Source organism: Macrosteles quadrilineatus, unplaced genomic scaffold (assembly GCF_028750875.1).
Source record: "Macrosteles quadrilineatus isolate MER2022 unplaced genomic scaffold, UCM_ALF_1.0 Scaffold_1__1_contigs__length_201487025, whole genome shotgun sequence".
NCBI classification, from domain to species: Eukaryota; Metazoa; Arthropoda; class Insecta; order Hemiptera; family Cicadellidae; genus Macrosteles; species Macrosteles quadrilineatus.
In genome coordinates, this window is record NW_026542594.1 from 38,107,501 (window position 1) to 38,124,970 (window position 17,470).

General features: G+C 37.2%; 1 protein-coding gene across 1 annotated transcript in view; it reads left to right on the forward strand.

Moving 5' to 3' along the window:
* Positions 1-17,470, forward strand: part of LOC128982767 (wolframin) — a 166,899-nt gene that overhangs the window by 126,651 nt on the left and 22,778 nt on the right. Inside the window, exons 11-12 of the mRNA XM_054401727.1 lie at positions 3,726-3,976; positions 4,904-5,080. Of these exons, the coding sequence (XP_054257702.1) occupies positions 3,726-3,976; positions 4,904-5,080 (428 nt within the window). The remainder of the gene's footprint in view (positions 1-3,725; positions 3,977-4,903; positions 5,081-17,470) is intronic.

The window sequence follows — 17,470 nt, forward strand, 5'->3', positions numbered from 1 at the left end:
AATAATATGAATGTACTGGTGATCTTTATATTCATCTTTTTCTTATCCTTAGAATTGTAAATTAAAAGTCCACTCAGCAGTCGCATCGTACGATGTAGTTCTTTCCATGCGTTGCGAAATGCTAAATTTGCCGTCCTCTTCAACCCAAATTATCTATTTAACCACTGATTGTAAAAAAATCAAAAAAATATATTTTACGCATCACACTTTTGGCTACAACTTTGCCACAGACAAAACCTCTCTAACCCAAAAACAAAAAAAGTCTCGCATGCTAACTTTTTCATGTTAGAACTCATGATTTACAACTATTTCACCATACATATCAATTTTTATTAATTAGATCGGTAAATAGTTTAAAGTTCCAACAAAATAGTCATCGAGTAGGACTAACCAAGAAGCTCTGTGCCAATTTTCAAAATTTTAGCACAACTTAAAGTGCACCAAAACACGAAATTATTGAAGTCATGCGTCGAGAGGACTATCGTTGTTTTTAACAGATTATACTTTTGACCTTCCGGCACTGTTGACTCAGCGAAACTGAACTTATATTTTATCTTATTTCGTTATATTAAAACTGATGTTGCATTTGGTCAAATTCCCAATAACTCAATTGCTTTAACATAGACTACGTTTTTAGCACTGACTGTATTATTTGACTTACTGGGATTTTTGATCTACAGACACTGCAAACATTGTAGTTTTTGACCTAGCGGCACAGGTATAAATTATTTGACCTTCCGGGACTGTTGACTTTCTGTAACGCGTCCTCCACTCCTATTCTAGTGCCATTTAATGGTGAATTGCCTATAGTGGTTGTAGCTGATGCTTCATCAGTGGGGATTGGTTGTGCAATTTTTCATCGATATCCTAACGGAGAAGAGAAGCCGATCGCGTATGCTTCTAAAACACTGAACAAGGCAGAGCAAAATTATTCGCAAATTGAACGAGAAGCTTTATCTTTGATTTATGCGATTAAAAAGTTCCGCATCTACCTTTGGGACACGCATTTTCTGAACCAAACAGACCACAGACCTCCATTGTCTATATTCGGATCCAACAAAGGAGTACCAGTAACCACGTCTTGCAGAATACAAAGGTGGGCTTTGTTTTTAACAAATTTTCATTTTGACATAGAGTATGTTTCTACTAAACTATTTGGGAAAGTTGACTGTTTAAGTTGTTTGCCTTTCGAGGAAGATGTCGAGTTTGACCAAGCTAAAGAGGGTTATAGCAACCATAGTTGAATTAATATTCTCAGGTAACATAGATTGTCTACCAGTTACGGCTAAAGAAATAAGTGAAGAAACATCGAATGATGTCACTCTTAGTCGGGTCAAAGAGTTTGTATTAAGTGGATGGCCAAACAAGACAAACAATCTGGAGTTAAAACCATATGAGTCAAGGAAGAACAAGATATCCATACACGAGTGCTGCCTAATGTGGGGGGTTAGAGCAATTGTCCCAGAAAAGTTCTTATGAACCTGCACGACACTCATTTAGGAATGGTAAAGATGAAGGCTTTGGCCCGAGATCGTTTTTGGTAGCCATCGATGGACAATGACATCGAAAACGTGGCAAGAACTTGTGCACTATGCAACTTGTATGCTGCAAGAGAACCACAGAGAAGGTCCCTCAGTAATTGGCCGAGACGCTCTGACCCTTGGACCTGTATACACTTGGACTTCGCTGGACCTTTCCCTAATAGTGTTTTTCTTTTGGTCGTAGATGCATACTCCGGTTAGCCAGAAATTATCAAGTTGAACTCTACGTATGACGACTTCAGTAACAGTCAAACAAATTAAGCTGTTGATATGCCGATATACTTACTTACTTACTCCCAGGGCCATTTATATCGGAGGTGATATTTGGCCGCACCAACAAATCTTCGCCAAGTTAACCGGTCTTTCGCATCATCCTCCGTTGCCCCAATTCTCTCCAAATCTTCTTGCACTTGCTTCCACCACCTCTGCTTAGGTCTTCCCCGGGGTCGTCTTCCTGTAGTGTTTCCCTTTAAAACTCTTCCCAGTCTACAATCTTCATCTCTTCTTAATATGTGACCAGCCCATCTGATTCTTCGGCACTTGATTTCTCCAATTACATCTGTGCTATTATACAGTTGCCTTAATTCCCTATTGTGTCTTATTCTCCATTCTCCTAGCTCGAATATTGGTCCAAAAATCTTCCTTAAAATTTTATTTTTGAATACTATTAGTTTCTTTTCATCTCTTTTATTTAATTTCCAGGTTTCTGATCCATATAGGAGAACTGGGCAAATTATTGTTTTGTACAGCCTGATTTTTGTTTTCCGGGACAAAGATTTTGATGAAAGTAATTTATTGCAAGCATGAAAACATTTATTTGCTGAATTTATTCGGCTTTGGATTTCTAGTTCATCAGTATTTTGGTTGGATATAATTACTCCTAGGTATTTAAAACTGTTGACTTTTTCAAATGTATGGCCATCAATTTCTATTGGTTCTTCAGTATTATCCAGGTATCTTGAAAAGTGCATGTACTTAGTTTTTGAATCGTTTGTTTTTAGGCCTACTTTTTCTGTTTCTTTCATAAATACTTCGGTTAAGGCCTTCAGATCTTCTAGTTTTTCTGTGATTATAACCACATCATCTGCAAAGGCTAAGATGTTTATTTTGGTTCCTATTTTCACTCCTATGTTCTTCTCTGCTACCTTCTGTAGAGCTTCTTCAATGGCAAAATTAAATAGGATCGGTGATAGCCCATCTCCTTGTCTGACACCAGACTTTACTTCAAAGGTGTTACAGTTGTGGCCATCAATTCTAACTGAACATTTAGATCCTGAAATACTCATTTTAATTAAGGCTATAATTTTATTCGGTATGCCGAATTTTCTTAGCTGTGTCCACAATTTGTCCCTTCTTATGCTGTCGTAAGCCTTCTGAAAGTCGATAAATAAGGCATAAAATTCTTTATTGAACTCCCAATAATTGGCTACTATTTCTTTTAAGATAAATATTTGGTCAGTTGTCGATCTACTCTTCATAAACCCCGCTTGATGCTCACCTATCAACTCGTGTGAGTATTGTTCTAGACGGTTTAAAATAATTTTTGAGATAACTTTATATGGGATACTAAGCAGTGAGATTCCCCTATAGTTATCACAAACTTCTTTCTCACCCTTTTTATGAATAGGGATAATGACTGCTTCCTGCCACTCCATTGGCATTTCTTCTTGTTCCCATATTTTTGTAATTAAATTCCACAGCTTTTCCACTATTATGTTTCCTCCTCTCTTTATTATGCCGATATGGAATCCCAAAAACCATCGGGACAGACAACGGACCCTGTTTTATGTCCGTAGAATTTGCACAGTTTTGGAAAGCATTTGGAATCGACCACGTTACCACTCCACTTCACCTTCTCATAAAACAAAAGAGAAAGAGAATAAAGATAGCCTTAAAAACTTAAAAATAAATGAGCCTATGTTTTGGGCAGAAACCAGAAACGGAAATGTTGTGTGGAAACCCGGCGTAATCTTGAAGAGACTAGGGCGAAACGTGTGGAAAGTTGAAGGTAACAATGGAAGAATCTTTAAAAAACACACCCCAAAAAAAAGTATTAAGTATTTTTTACCCAACCAGAAGTGGAAGAAGAGTCTGGCCCGCAGACCCCTAGAAAGAAAGAAGGATCCTTGAGTGTTTATGTGACCTCTACCAAGTTAAAAACAAATGATTGATTCTCTGACACAGGTGCTACGTGGTACGGATTGATCCGCAGCGCATTGGCCTTGGCTGGTCTTGTGCTGTTCCTTCCCCTGGCCGGTCTGGCTACAGTGTTACTCCCCCTGGCTGCTGCTAGCAAGGTACTCGTGGAGTCTCATGAACTATTGAGGCTGAAGACTGCTTCATTTCTAGCTCTGGTCCCGCTGTTACTTTCACTGTATGTGGGTAGACTCAAGATTCTGTACACCCGTGCAGCAACTTTCTTCTCATGGCTTCAGGTACTCAAGTTTGAAATTATAGTTTAAGCTATTTGATGAGAACAAGTCCATTTAAAAATGTACTTGTACCCATGCCCATGCATTGTACCTATGCCATGCCCATAGTTATCAGTGATTTTAAATGTCGTTATGAGTTGCTTTGTTCCAATAAGGTTTTGTTAAAAAAACCTGTCTAGGTGAATTAAGTAGGCCTATGCAGTTTCAGCTCAACTTATGTACAATCATAACATTTTAAGGTAGTGGTAGTGCTTGACACCTCTGATGATTGCTATCCGCATCGTAGCTGAAACGTTAGCTCTTTCTGTAGTCATAAGTTTATGTTGTTATAAAACTTATTATACTCATGTTAAGTAGTTTTAGGTAAAATATTATTTATTATTTATTATTTTTTAGGCCTATTATAGGCTACCAATTTCGTTAGGCCTACTGATTTTCTCCACTCGACTATTTTATGTTTCAATTTTTATTTTCTCTCATGTTGAATAGTTTTTAAGTTTGTTGATTCAAGCTTTGTTCCTGTTTAGGAAGGAAAATCTAATAACATGGCTCACTCAACATGATGCATTACGAAGACACAAGTTAAAATTAAGAAACGCTACGCACAAGCCTATTATAAGGCTTAAGTAGCTTAGTGTTAAAATGCCCTTTGCCTTTGTATTGAATAAATAAATAAATGTTTGTGACACAGTCAGTCCTTAAAGACCAAGTTTGTAGTGTAACTGTTTATAATTTCTAAGAAGCCATTTCCCATTGTTAATAAAAATGTAAATGTAGTTTATCCATTTTCCCAGGCTATTTTTAAGTCGATATACCAGTTCACTAAAACTGTTGTAAATTTTTATTTGCAGTTATTGTTGTCAGCCAATGTGGTTGTGTTTTTGGTGGTAGCATTGCACAATCTCTAATTGCACCAGTTTGTATTTGTAGGTGATGTTGTCAGCCATTGCTGTTGTGTTGTTGGTGTGGCCAGCTCTGCAAGGGGAGGATGGTGGAGAAGCTGGTAGCATTGCATCATCTCTCTCGTGGGATCAGTTTCAAACTTTCTGTCCGAATGTTGATGTCGAAACACAGACAGCTCTCAATGCTCACCTACAATGTTCACAGGTAGAACTCGGTCACAACCACAATTCATTAAGGCCAGGCGCACACAGGCGATTTTGAGTCTAGCAACTGTTGCCCGACTAAAATTTTCACCTTTGTTTTAAATTGGAGTGCGCACACCAAGGAAACAGTCTAGGGACAGTCCCGCAACTGTTGCAACCGATGTTCCCGGACCCAATTTGCCAGAGACAGCTCTGCGACTCAATTGTCGCGGGACTGTCGCTCCAGGTTTAGTATCCATTTAAACAAGTGTAGAAGCGCACACATGCGACTAAATTGTCGCTGTGTTGCTCAGTCTCACCCCAGGAATTCAGCTACTCGTGGTCAGAACTGTCACTTTCTCTCTTTTTGTTGTGCGAAGTTTTTAGAAAATGACTTAAATATGAGTGTCCGTGATGAGGATGTCAAACAATTAATTGACGAAGTTCAGAAGAGGCCACCTTTATATTTAAAGTCATTGAAAGGCTATTCGGATATTAATTTGAAGAAGAAGTTGTGGGATCAAGTTTCCTTGGCAGTTACTAAAGATTGGAACAACCTAACATAAGAGGATAAAATCAAAGATCGCAACTTCAACAACAAAGCACATACTACGGTTGTATCATTGAACCCCATTCGGTACTGTTAACGCTGTTGACGAATGTAATGTCCAACTTACGTCTTAAGACTTTAGATTCACGACTAAAAAGTTGCCTGTGTGCGCACTCCAGCTCAACTGTCGCTAGACTTCAGAGTCTCCAAGTGGGTTGCGCAACAGTCCCCCATTAGCTGGGCAACTGTTGTTAGACTCAAAATCGCCTGTGTGCGCCTGGCCTAACTTGCTGCATCTAGATATACTTCTTTTAATAAATGTTTGACTTATTTTTCCTATTTTAAGGACCAGTGTTTCCAAAAATGCCTAATTTTGTTTGGTTGTACCAAAATCTTTTTTTTGAAATCACAAATGGCTGTATTTTTTTTTCAATGGATATCACGTAGCTTTCCTAGTAATAAATTAAGATCTCAATAGAGAAATAGAGGTATAACACTGAAATGTTACATTTTTAGTCAAAAACCTAATTTAACAAGAATACTTAGCAGAAACATTTGTAGAAATTGTTTTGTAACTTTTTGTGTACTTTTCAAAGTCTGAATCCTAAAATCTGTGTTTTTAAAAATTACATGGTCTATCAAAATAATGGCAAGAGTCAGGCAATGATAGCCTGGTGCAAGTACATTTGAGTTTGGCTAATCCTAATACTAACTAATTGGGACCTGGGACCGAACGCTGTTCGGTTGTTGGACAGCTGATTGTTCAGATTTTGTAGGTACCTTAAGTGATTATACAGCGTAATTGGGGGAGGGATAATAGAAAACCATCTTTAATCCAACATTAATGCAAACCTGCAATGTTAGCACAGGTTATTTAAATTGTAATAAAACAAGTGTAATTTTATACTGACAACTGTTTCATTTAATACTAGCTGTTGTACCCGTTCCTTGCAATGGGAAGAGGACGCAAAATAGAAACATTTTAATCTTTACATCTGTTGCATATAATAGTTACACATCCGCCAACGCTTTTAGAAACAAAATTCAACTTTTATGGCCTTAATAGAAACGTTTAAGTTATGACTTTTAAATCTGGTAAGTAGTGGATACCACCATTTTGGTTTTGATTCATTGCGACGCGATGTTCTGCACTGGAAAAATATTACAAGTAAGTGCAGTAGTCGCAACCGTTTACCGGGGATAGCTCAGCCTACAATGGCTGGGTAAAGTTCCAGGGTCTGCGATAAGGTCAGGGAAACCACTAGGCCAAAAGCCGGGTCTAACCGGTATAGGACTGGCTCATACACGGGCACTGTGAACAAGTCAAAAACAAGTCACCAAAACAAACGTGCAATAATCACTACCAGGCCTACGCCGATTCTCCACTCTCCTAGGGGGTCGTTGCTGACTACGCAACTCGGGCTTCGTCCTAACTATCCAATAGTTAAGCCCAGAGTGCCTAAAACACGGTGAGTTACACGACGACTTGCCAATAAAAACCACAACGCGTGTTATCACCAGGCGGGGTCTACTAGGCAACTATAATCCAATACACAACTCTAGTGCCCAAGCTAAGAATCAAACAGTTCACTCAATAATCGTACCCCATAATAATATACAAGTACACTATAGGTAGAGTGACTACACCACTAGTAGCTGGTCTCAATAAATACCAAGCCAAACAAGCAAAATTAAATGGCAATTGCACTATTAAAATATTGAGCTACTTAGTAGCAGATAAATAAATATTAAATACGTTCCAAACACTAGATAAATATATTATCTGTTAGCCGGTACTCCGCTACCCAAGCTACCGAGATAACGTGTTGGACTACCAAACAAGCTGTTCAGGTTAAATTAAAATAATCAAATGAATAAACAATAACAACCCTACTACTGCTACTGCTACTACCAACTTTATGTTACTTAGCTGGGCTTCTGTTAATAGGCTAATAATATTAGCTACTAGCCTACTGGCCACGTGTTTCCAACTACGCACGCTAAATCGTGCAGCCTAGGTTTGTCGGGCCTCACAGTTATTAGTAATATAACTAACTCTAGGTACAACGCAAAATAATATCTACTACAGCCAATTAAATATATTATTTGCGCTTTAGCACCTGCCCAGAACCGTCAGGAATATACTTTAATATTATTCCTGACTAATAAATAAATCCTAACTATCGTCAGGCTTTGACTAGCACGGTTACAACTCAAACAAAGAAATCAGAGATGAATGTTTTAGTAACAACTATCAGCTCTTAAACCAAAATGTAAGGAACGTCGTCCACTCACCAATAGTGGGTCTGTACCCAACTTACACCAACACTCGGCGAGATCACACCACCAGCATACTCCGACACCACTGTCACGTACACCACTGGACGTCTCACTAGACACACGCTCGCTCTTCACTGCACGGGATCCACGACTAGAATCTCCTTCTCGGCTATCCAGTAGTCCCAGGATACCCAAGCTTATCCGAACTGATAAGCCGGGTCAAAGGGCGCTAGCCAGGTTCGACGCCGCCGCTTGCGTACCTCAACAATCGCACAGCCAAATAACGAAAATATACCCCCCTAGGAAAAATAACTCGTTACATCATTTTAAATCTAGTAGGTTGATATGAGAAAACTGACCAAATCTTTGAACAAAACTTTCACATAACTTACTTGATTTACCTTCATCTCCCTTGATTAGGGGAGAGTGGGGATCCTTGAGACAAGCTTTTTATATAAATGTTATTTTTTTTCCTAAATGACTTGAAGGGCTAGATTATGTACTATTATTAAGCTTAAGTATATACCTTTCTCTTCCATTGAATTTCAAAGATCTATACTAAGTCATAAAAAAAAAATAATAATTTTTAATTTTTGTAAATTTCTCAATGTGCCCCACCTATGGGGTACGTTGAGACAGGTGGTGGGGATGGTTGGGGATGGTGGGGATGGTTGGTTTGGTTTTTCCTTTATCATTTGAAGGAGACGGCAAGATCATAACTATATCTTTGATTGCTACACTGCCAATGTCGTCAAAATTTGGGAAAAAGAATGAGTTTTTCATTTTAGAAGATTTTCTTAAAAATTTAAAACCGAAGTCTCCATTTTCAGTTTTTGTAAGAACTGTTCCTGCATAGAAAACATCTTTTCTGTCCAGAACAAACTTAACAAGCACAAAATCTTCTAGGTCAACCTGCTCTACATCGAAGTTTGTTTGTCTCAACCTTCCCCGCCTACTTTTGTCTCAACCTTCCCCACTCTGCATTTGTAAACAACGCCGCCATTACTACTAAAACGAATAGAAATTGGTGAATAAAAACACAGCCAATTATACACTGTTACATGGCCTGTTCAACAATACAAATCTTAACAAATTTGAACTACAAGTAAACTAACAGTATTAACTTACCCAACGACTCAAGTATTTACTTTTGATGTTCACAAATACGTTTAACTCACTAACTCAGACACAACCATTCAGAGAGATACCTACAATATGCAGACTGAGGTTATAGGAGAAAGAAAACAACAGTTTGAGCTCAGTGTTTCCAACTGGCAACATTAAATTACCCTAAATTTATCTTTGTCTCAACGTGCCCCTTGTCTCAAGGATCCCCACTCTCCCATATCTTTTTTCTTTATTTTTTACATTTAAAATTCAAATTTTTTAGCGAATTGCCTTATAGGGAAGTAGCTATTGGAGCTATCGGTAGGTGGCTAGAACCACCACTCCAAAACAATTATGACAAAAATATGCCTAGCTTATTAAATATATAGATAGTAATAGAAGATAGATAAAAAAACTAATAAGATATCAAAATATAAACACACATTTGTTTGAAAAGGAAAAGTGATATAACTTATGTATTTACTAAATGTGTAAAATGTACGTATATTTGTAACTCATACAAACAACAAATAGAAAGTTCTCTTTTATTCTTCTTTGATTTTTTTCACTTAGTGGTATTTTTTTTCTATCTTAACTTTACTTTTGGAACCTTCAACACACATCTTTGTCAAATTTATCAGTTTGTCGGGAATTCCAATTTTCTGCATTGTTTCCCAGAGTTTGGGTCTTTTTATGGTATCATAAGCTTTTACAAAGTCAATGAACAGGATATAACATTCTTTATTATATTCCCAATACTTTGATATTATCTCTCTAATCACAAAAATTTGATCCGTTGTTGAGCGTCCGCTGATGAAACCAGCTTGATGGTCTTCAATGAATTCTTCTGCATACGGTTTTATTCTGTTCAATAAAATCTTAGACAATATTTTGTAAGTTGAGTTAAGTAGGGATATTCCTCTAAAATTGCTACAAGTTTCTTTGTCTCCTTTTTTGTGGATCGGGATTATTACAGATTCACTCCATTCTATGGGCATTTCTTCTTCGTTCCATATTCGCTGAATCAGTTTATGAATTTCTCTAGTCGCATTCTTACCACATTGTTTCATAACTTCTATTGCTATATCGTCTTCACCTGGTGCTTTTCCATTTTTTAAGTTTTGAATTGCTTCCTTAACTTCTTCCAGGGATGGTTCTTGTATATATGGTTGAACATTTTGGTAGATTGTTTTAACTTCATTGTTATCTTCATCTTCTCCTTTCAAAAGATCTTCAAAATATTCTTTCCATATTTTTAGAACGTTGGTTTTCTCAGTCGTTTTGTTTCCATTTTTATCTTTTACTCCTGTTGTTTTGGGTATATATCCTTTCTGAAAATGTCTTATTGTAGCATAAAAATCTTTTGTGTTGTTGTTGTGTCTATCGTTTTCTGCCTTAGCAAGTTGGTTATGGATATAAATTCGTTTTTCTCTTCTTAAGGCTTTTGTTACTTCTTTGTTTGTTCTTCTATACTCCTTTTGGTTTTCTTCTGTGGGCCTGTTAAGAAGATTTATTTTTGCTCTTTTCCTTATTTCTATTTGCTCTTCACATGTTCTGTTAAACCAAGGCTTTCCATTGCGACCACTTCTCTTAAAACCGATGACTTCTTCTGCTGTTTCTTTAATAATATTCTTGATTTTAAGCCATTCTTCATTTATACTAGATTCTTTGTTTTGTGTGTCATCTTCTCTCAGAACTTGAAATCTATTGCTAAGCGATAATTGGAATTCTTTTCGGGTTTGTTCATTCTTAAACTTTGTACTATTCATGGAATAAATATAGTAATTAAAAATTGAGTCAATCTGCTGTTATGCACAAGAGGGAAATGTATTATTAATTTCTAGCTTAGTTATTAGTGCAGTGTTGACTGATAGGGAATAGCAGAGTATTTTGCCTTATAATGTGGTACTACTGATAATTTAAAAATTAGCCGTTACATAGGTCAGTGGAAGGTCAGCACTGGGCTAAGTTTGTTGAGAACTCGTCGACAAGACTAGATTCAAGGTGAATTAATTACCTTATATACTGCCATGGTGAATGTCCATAACTTGAGTAGCAGTAAGAACAGCCCAGGGGAGCCTAACCACTGATTATGTCACAGTTTAAAGTAAGATCCACACATTTATTTTGTTTTGGGGTCTAATATAGCCAACTGTTTATTTAATGTAGTCTTATTTTTGAAGGAAGAATTTATTTTGGTTGTAACATGTCTTTGAATTTGAGTTCAAGTAAATAAACATCAATATCATTGAAGTGATTGGGATTTATCCATGCTACCTGTCTACCACTAAAGGATAGTAAATTTAAAGTTACAGCAAGACATAATATGATTTCTATTAACATTAATTACAAATCTGAAGTGTCATCAAAGAAAAACATTTTTTTCCTTAAATTGGTTTTGAGTGCATGTAGGCTACATAAAACCTCAGCATAAGGTTGTCTCCGACCTAATTAATAAATTTTCAAACTATTAAAACCCACGGACTATTGGTGGAATGTCTTAGGGAGTATAAAGTGCGCAACTCTGCTATTATTAATTTTGCTGGGGATCCTAGTAGCCTACTTATTACAAATAAAGACATTTGTAATCTGAAACTAATTTGAACATTTTTAAATTCAGTGTGGTCAAATTTAAAGCTGTGTAATTTTGTTGTACATATAAAGGAGGTGAATGAAACCAGTAGCAAGCAATGAACCTTTTGTAAAAGTATATGTGGTGTAACAAAGGTAGATGGACAATAATTACTACTAGAATAAGATGGCTACTTTTAATATTAATTATTTAAGCAGCTCTGAACTAAAGTATGAACTTTTGGTACGGGGAGAGATAATAACGGATGAACGAGTAGATAATTTACGGAAGCAATTGCGTGCGAACTTTAATAAGCCTTGCTCGGTTTCAAATCTACAAGGGAAATCAACAGTAACTGGGGAATTAAAAGATATTGCTGACGGATTAATGGTTTTGCAAACATTGGTAGATAAACTTGAAGATCCACCTTCCAGCTTGAATTGCGCTAAAATACGGGCGAAGCAGGAACACTTAACACTACGAATCAACAGTTTGGCTAGCTCTAAACTCGAGGATGCAAGTCGGGAGGTCCTACAAAAATTGGAATTCAATCTTAAAACAATAGTTAAAAAATTTGAAGAATGTAAATCGGGAATCTCTGAAGAAGATATCTTGCATGTTAACACAGTATTGAATCAATCACTGGTACAGGACGAGCTACTACTTGAAAAAATCGAATCTCACAGAAACCCGCAAAATATTTTAACTTCAACTCCGGTAAAATCAGGTTCTGCGGAAGTTGACCCCAATAAAGTCGAAGCGGCAGATGTAGTAGGCCTTACATGTAATCAGCGCACATCACTACCAGAACGTACCATAGAGCCAAGATCCGATAACGCAACTTCTTATCTTACTCCACAGCTGTTTGGTAAATTAACTAACCCGTGGGAAGCTTACCTGAATCGCATTCCAGTATGTAGTGGATTAGAAATTAATCCTCTATTAAGTTTTTTAAGGAGTGTTTTGGAAATTAGAACTGAGACAAATTTATCGGAGGAAATACTATTTGACATCTTACCTAACTACACTACAGCTCCGTTGCACGGTAAAATCATCGAAGCGAAGGCACGAAAGTTATCTCTAGATGCGCTGCATAGTGAAATTCTGCATGATTTCATACCCATCACACTGCGGGAACGACTACGGCATGATCTTATATACAGACCCCAGACCTCCCAAGAACCCTTAACAATTTATATACATGAGATAAAAACTCAGAACTCTGTTTTAAAAGCCAATCTGAGTGAGACAGAGATAGTAGATTTAATTAAAAATGGAATCAGACCTGAAATTAGAGTAAGGTTAGCGTTTGAAAACCCACCAAGCACGTACTCGGATTTAGACAAATTATGCGTACAATTGAATAATGTTCAGTTCACTGACTTCTTAAGAGCTGGATACGAACCAGTAAGCCCACATCAGAGCCTAGGTCCGATAAATCGTACACATGGACGTCAGACCCCGGGAGTTATGCACTGTCAACAATACTCTCACCAAGGAGGCGGTTATCACGGTCCAAGCCACGGTGCAGTACACAACACTCATGTGCCCGTGCGACCTAACAATAGCCGTCATGCCAATACTGCACCCTCACCTCCGGTGTGTTATAATTGCAATCGAACTGGACACATCGCCCGTAATTGTTTTAGGAGACCAAAAAACTAGTTAAAAAGGGGGTGGGCCAATTAAATTACACCTCGGAACAAACCCCCGTTGAACAATCTTCAACTGATAACTGTCTAGATCTAGACCATTCACCCGACTTTAAAAAGGAGTATAGGCAGCTCATCAAACAATGGCATCGAAATAAAAGGGATAGGTTTAGTAAGCCTAAAGGGAAGATTAACTGCAAAATACCATGCGTAAAAATCAACTTTAAACACGGTTTTAGTGTAGAAGGTCTGTTGGACACCGGAGCCAGCTTAAACTTTATGTCACTGGAATTATTCACTAAGTTACAGAAGATTAAATGTATCAGACACACCAATCACTGGACCGGGAAAATCTTCGCAGCTAATAATGCAGAGATCACAGTTTTGAAGGAATGTACAGTACAAATCAAATTGGATAGATTTTCGTGGTATGAGAAATTTTTAATTATCACTGAGTGCACTTATCCAGTTGTATTAGGAGCGCCCTTAATTTATAATAGAGGGATTATAATAGACTTGAGGCGTGAAATATGCTATCTTAGAAGTAAGCCGAGCAGTCCTATAATGTTGAATATTCGGCAATCTAACCCTGATAGTAATATAAATGGCTTACACATAGGGTCACCAAACATGGCGGACGAGGTCAATAAAATAGTTAATGATTACCCCCAAGTATTCACTAATAAAATTGGGGAAGCATTAGACTATAAAATCCAGCTATCAGTACATGACGATTCCATAGTTAGAATTAAGCCCTACTATATGAGTCCAATAGCCACCGTTAAGGTTAAGAAAATAATCGACGATTGGCTCGAGCAAGGGGTCATTCAGAGGTCAACATCGCAATACAGCAGCCCTGGTTTTCTCACTAAAGGAGACAGATTAGTAATTAACTACGCTCAACTTAATGAAAAATTGAATAAATGGGATTTGCCGGCTGGTGATTTGAACTCTATTTATCAGCATTTACAAGGGGCCGAATATTACACCGTTATCGACCTAAACAAAGCATTTCTCCAGTGTCCACTTACAGAAGATTCTAGGCATTTAACTGCATTCAGTGTTGGTGGTATGGGCAAATATGAGTTTTTACGACTACCATTTGGTATTCAGATAGGCACAAGCGCCTTGTCACAGTACTTAGACCAATTATTTCACTCAATTAAATTTAAGAACCTGATATGTTACTGCGATGATATTATTGTTTACAGTAAGGACGCAACGTCACATCTGAGACACGTCAGAGAAGTAATCAAAATTTTAGCAGATAACAAACTCACTGTAAATATTGATAAAGTGAAATTTTGTTGTAAAGAAATCTGTTTTCTTGGTCACAAAATATCGCAAAACCAAGTTACTATAGATCCAAGCAGGGTAGAAAACCTACTTAAATTTCCAGTTCCAAAAAACATCAGAGGTGTGAAGTCATTCGTCTCTATGTGTTCATATTGGTCGCGGTATATACCGAACTTTGCCGACGTATGTCTACCTCTAAACCAGCTTAGGAGGAAACATGTTCGCTTTAAATGGACCGAAGATTGCCAAAAAGCTTTTGATAAACTTAAAGAGTGTATCACACATCCACCCGTTCTCTCGTTAATAGACTGCAACAAAGAGTTTGTGTTACAGTGCGATGCCAGTAACACAGGAGCCGGAGGTACCTTGCTACAATGTGATGTAAACAATGAGTTGAGACCCGTGGCTTATTATTCCCGTAAATTTACAGACGCTGAGAGGAAGTATACAACATACGAGAAAGAGTGTCTAGCTGTAATTTGCTGTATGGAAAAATGGGCGGAATATTTGAAGATAAGAAAATTCGAATTACACACAGACAACCAAGCATTGAGTTTTGTACTGAATACTAAAAGTAAGCTAGGAAGACTGTCCAGATGGGTAGAGAAATTGTTAAGCTTAGACTACAAGGTTGTTCATATTCCCGGAAAAGCTAACCAAGTTGCGGATTGTCTCTCCCGATTATTCCAGGAAGAAGATAATAATTCCCGAACAGTGAATATTTTAGCCGAATATGAGGCAGCAGACGAGCGTTCGACGGAGGCCAAGGTCACTTCAGATAATCACCACAGCAGATCCTTCGAGGGACAGAGACAGAGTGTTCCTGATAACAGGGCGATAACTTCTGAGCTGCGCTTTAACAATATTATATCTGAAATTCCAGTTGCTTTCACTGATCTCATTGAACACCAAGCAAATGATGAAGAATGTCAAAACATCAAGCGTAGTATTTTAGATAATACTAACAATAAGAGTTATTTCATGAAGAAAAATCTAATCATGTTTAACAATGGGCGCAATAGAGAAAGAATATATTTACCTGCTAAATTATTTCCGGTAATATATTTGTATTTTCACACTTGGCTAAGTACAGGTGGCCATCAAGGAGAATGGCGCACTAAAATGAAAGCTAATGAATATTTCTACAACCCTAAGCTCAATGAGTACATCAGACAAAGAGTCAAAGCATGCACAGTGTGTATGAGCGCCAAACCTGCGCATCGCAAATACGAAGGTGAACTATTATCACACCCTATTTCACGACCTATGGATACATTATTTACTGATGTTTACGGGCCTATAACTAGATCCAAACGGAGTAACAAATACATTTTGTTAGTGGTGGATTCCTTCACAGGCTTTATTTGGCTATTTCCGATGAGAGAGTGTACCTCGACTGTAATTATAGACAAACTGAAAATAATCTATGGTAACTATTCTGTGCCACGTGTTATATTGACTGATAACGCAAAGTACTACACTTCTAGGATTTTTAAAGCGCATCTATTCAAAAACTATATTACACACAAAACCATAAGCCTGTACCACGCTGCCACGAATACATCTGAGAGATATATAAAAAACGTTGGGACTCTATTGAGGTGCTATTACGATAAAGAACAAGCTAATTGGGATGAAAATCTGGGAGAAATTCAATTATGCCTAAACAGTGCAAGAAACTCAAGCACGAATTTCACCGCATTCGAACTTATGCACAATTTCCGTCCTAACAACGCACTTGCCAACATTTGGAATCTACACGACCTCCTCAACGACCAGATGACCGCAGAAGAAAGGCGTGAAAATCTTCATAAGGCTGTAACCAACATCCGGAGAAGCCAGATGCAAAATAGCAACAGGGAGAAATACCGCCATCCAAGGAACAAGCACCCGTTTCGTCTTCAAGACCTAGTATTCATCAAGACCCATTATTTAAGTGATAAAGCAAGGGGGTTCTCTAAGAAATTAGCAGGCAGATATCGCGGCATTTACAGGATTTTATTTTTTATCAGTTCAGTAACGGTTTTAGTACAGAATGTCAAAGATGTCACGGATTTGAGAAGAGTACACATAGTTGATTTGAAATTGTATAAACATGAAGTAAAGTAAAAGGTTTGATGTAAGGTTAGTTAATCAGTAGACCGTACTCTTTGTAAATATTTGCGAGTCTATTTGAAAAACTATGATGATACGTTATAAACCTTGATCATTTTGTAAATAATTTAAATATTCCAATAAGAAATAGGTATGAGAAGGGTAGACAATTTTTAAATATAACTAATTCGAACTATAGGCTTATCTAGAGTAATATAATATTGGTTTATTATTATTGTATGGGAAAATGGTTCGTCGTTTGTAAATAAGAGTGACTGGCTGTTTGTATGGGGAATACATGAGTGAGTGAAAGTGGAGCTCCAAGTTGAATGTTGAATGAATGTAGTATGCATGATGGATGTTTCAGTAGACACTAACCCACACACACACACAAATTTGAATGAATAATTATTTAGAAACAGCGAACGGATATGCAAAATTATGGTTTAAAAAAAATGGGTTGTAGGAAACTAAATTTGAGTAAATTTTCAACTGGAAAAGCGAAGGTTCGAATTAAGTATATTTTGTTATGTAAATATTTTGTATAGAATTTGTATTCAAATTTCTTAGAGATGCTAGCACATAGTTGTCTTATCAAATGTTCGATTACAGGGTCCTGTAGTGGTTGTAGCGATAACTAGCATGGGCAGGGAAACTTGAAACAGATAATTATCTGTATACTGGAGTTTGATTGAAACGTTTATATTCTGAAATTTAAACTGTTTTGAGATGTTAGTAATTGCAATTTCAGTAGCTTATTTATGAGAGATTGATTGCCCCAATTTTTAGTTTGGCGGAGGGAGTGTGTACTATTCATGGAATAAATATAGTAATTAAAAATTGAGTCAATCTGCTGTTATG